Below are 1497 nucleotides of genomic sequence, written 5' to 3' on the forward strand. Positions count from 1 at the left end.
GATGATGATGATGGTGAGTGATTAGGCACAGTCAAAACAAATGACTGGATAGCTGCCTCGTATAGTGCAATATTTACTATTACGAAACAGAGGACCGATGGTGCTAGAGAAAAACTACCGCAAACAGGAAATCCGGTGTGCATTCAGCTACTGATCAGAACTCGCAGTACTCTAGCTATACGGGGTCAATATTTTGACGAACACTACGACCTATCCAATTTAATGGCAAATAACGAAGCTATCGTACGAACACATAGCTATGTCACCTGTGCTAGTGTGGCTGGAGATCACATGAAGCCGAAGGCACGCAACTGCACCACAGAGCCACGTAAATGGATGGTAAGCCATAAATGACAACAGTATGGGCTATCCGAGGCACAAATAGCGAAATATGGCAGTGTGCCAGTAAACTGTCTGACTGCGAATCGTCATTGGTTTTACCTTCGGATATGGTAGCAGTGTCATCTTGAAAATGACTAGGTTAGGAAAACTTCCATAACTGCCTAAAGCGTATTGTTATGAGCATATGTCACAAACATTCTTTCAGGAACTCACTCTGCCAGTCTAGCTCCAAGTTTGAGACAATGGTGAACTTTGCAGGAATCACACCAATCTTCGGAAGGAGGTCCATATTCCTGTTGAAGACGCCGTGCGCGCACCTTCGACAACAAATCTTTGGTTGGAACCCAGGATACTGGGCGTTCAAGATGACATGACGCGTCCCGAAGGCAAGCTAAATCGTCTAATCGTGTTGACCGCTGTACAAACGAACGTATCAACGTCCTGCATTCCAGGCAGGTCCCGCGTACCAGTTTTTCATCACCTTCAGGATCTCTGAGGCAAAATCTACAAGCCGAAATGATCACCGCAGAACCTGGAGCAGCTGATTGTTCGATAGTCACAAGGGCATCACTGTCACGCGGAGCTATAGAACAAAATAAACGGAGGCCGGAAAACGTTGAATAGTCTTCAAGGCAACGAAGCGACGGTCATCACGGACCAAATGAGAACAAAAATGCAAATTCCTTGTGTCAACATCGTAGGTACCAACCACGTATACTCTCGTCATTCTTGTCATTGGCTGTGTACCACACGAACACTAAATAGTCAGTTCCCAAGACACCACAAATTTCATTATTGTACGGGAATTTGCTGCTCTACAATTTTCTCCAGCTTTCTAACTACTTGTCCAAAATGAAGTAGCATACACAATCGAGCAAACACAACGGTCAAAACAAACACCTTGTGCGTTAGCAATTGATTTTCTGTTGTCGGTTGGCTGTCCTGGCTCAGACACTTGGCCTACACTGGATTGAACAGGTGGATGGGCTATGACTGCTCGTAAACAACTGGAGCATGTAGATCCTGTGTCTCAGGTACTGTATAGACCACATGTGAGGTGCACCGTCTCCTAAGTCTTGCCGTTTTTGAAACACCATTCTCTAAGTTTCCCCTAGGAGAAACCAAATCTTTCGGTATGCAAGTAACCTTTTTAAT

The 1497-nt window shown here is 45.0% G+C and overlaps 1 protein-coding gene across 1 annotated transcript; it reads right to left on the reverse strand.

The window, feature by feature from the left end:
• Positions 1-557: 557 nt before the first annotated feature.
• On the reverse strand, positions 558-923 carry T265_15961 (hypothetical protein; the record flags this gene model as incomplete). The annotated part of the gene is made up of 1 exon (XM_009179406.1): positions 558-923. A coding segment is annotated over one exon (366 nt), but the record flags the coding sequence as incomplete, so codon positions are not given.
• Between the last annotated feature and the right edge of the window lie 574 nt (positions 924-1497).

This window comes from Opisthorchis viverrini (genome assembly GCF_000715545.1).
Source record: "Opisthorchis viverrini unplaced genomic scaffold opera_v5_2418, whole genome shotgun sequence".
Lineage (NCBI taxonomy): Eukaryota > Metazoa > Platyhelminthes > Trematoda > Opisthorchiida > Opisthorchiidae > Opisthorchis > Opisthorchis viverrini.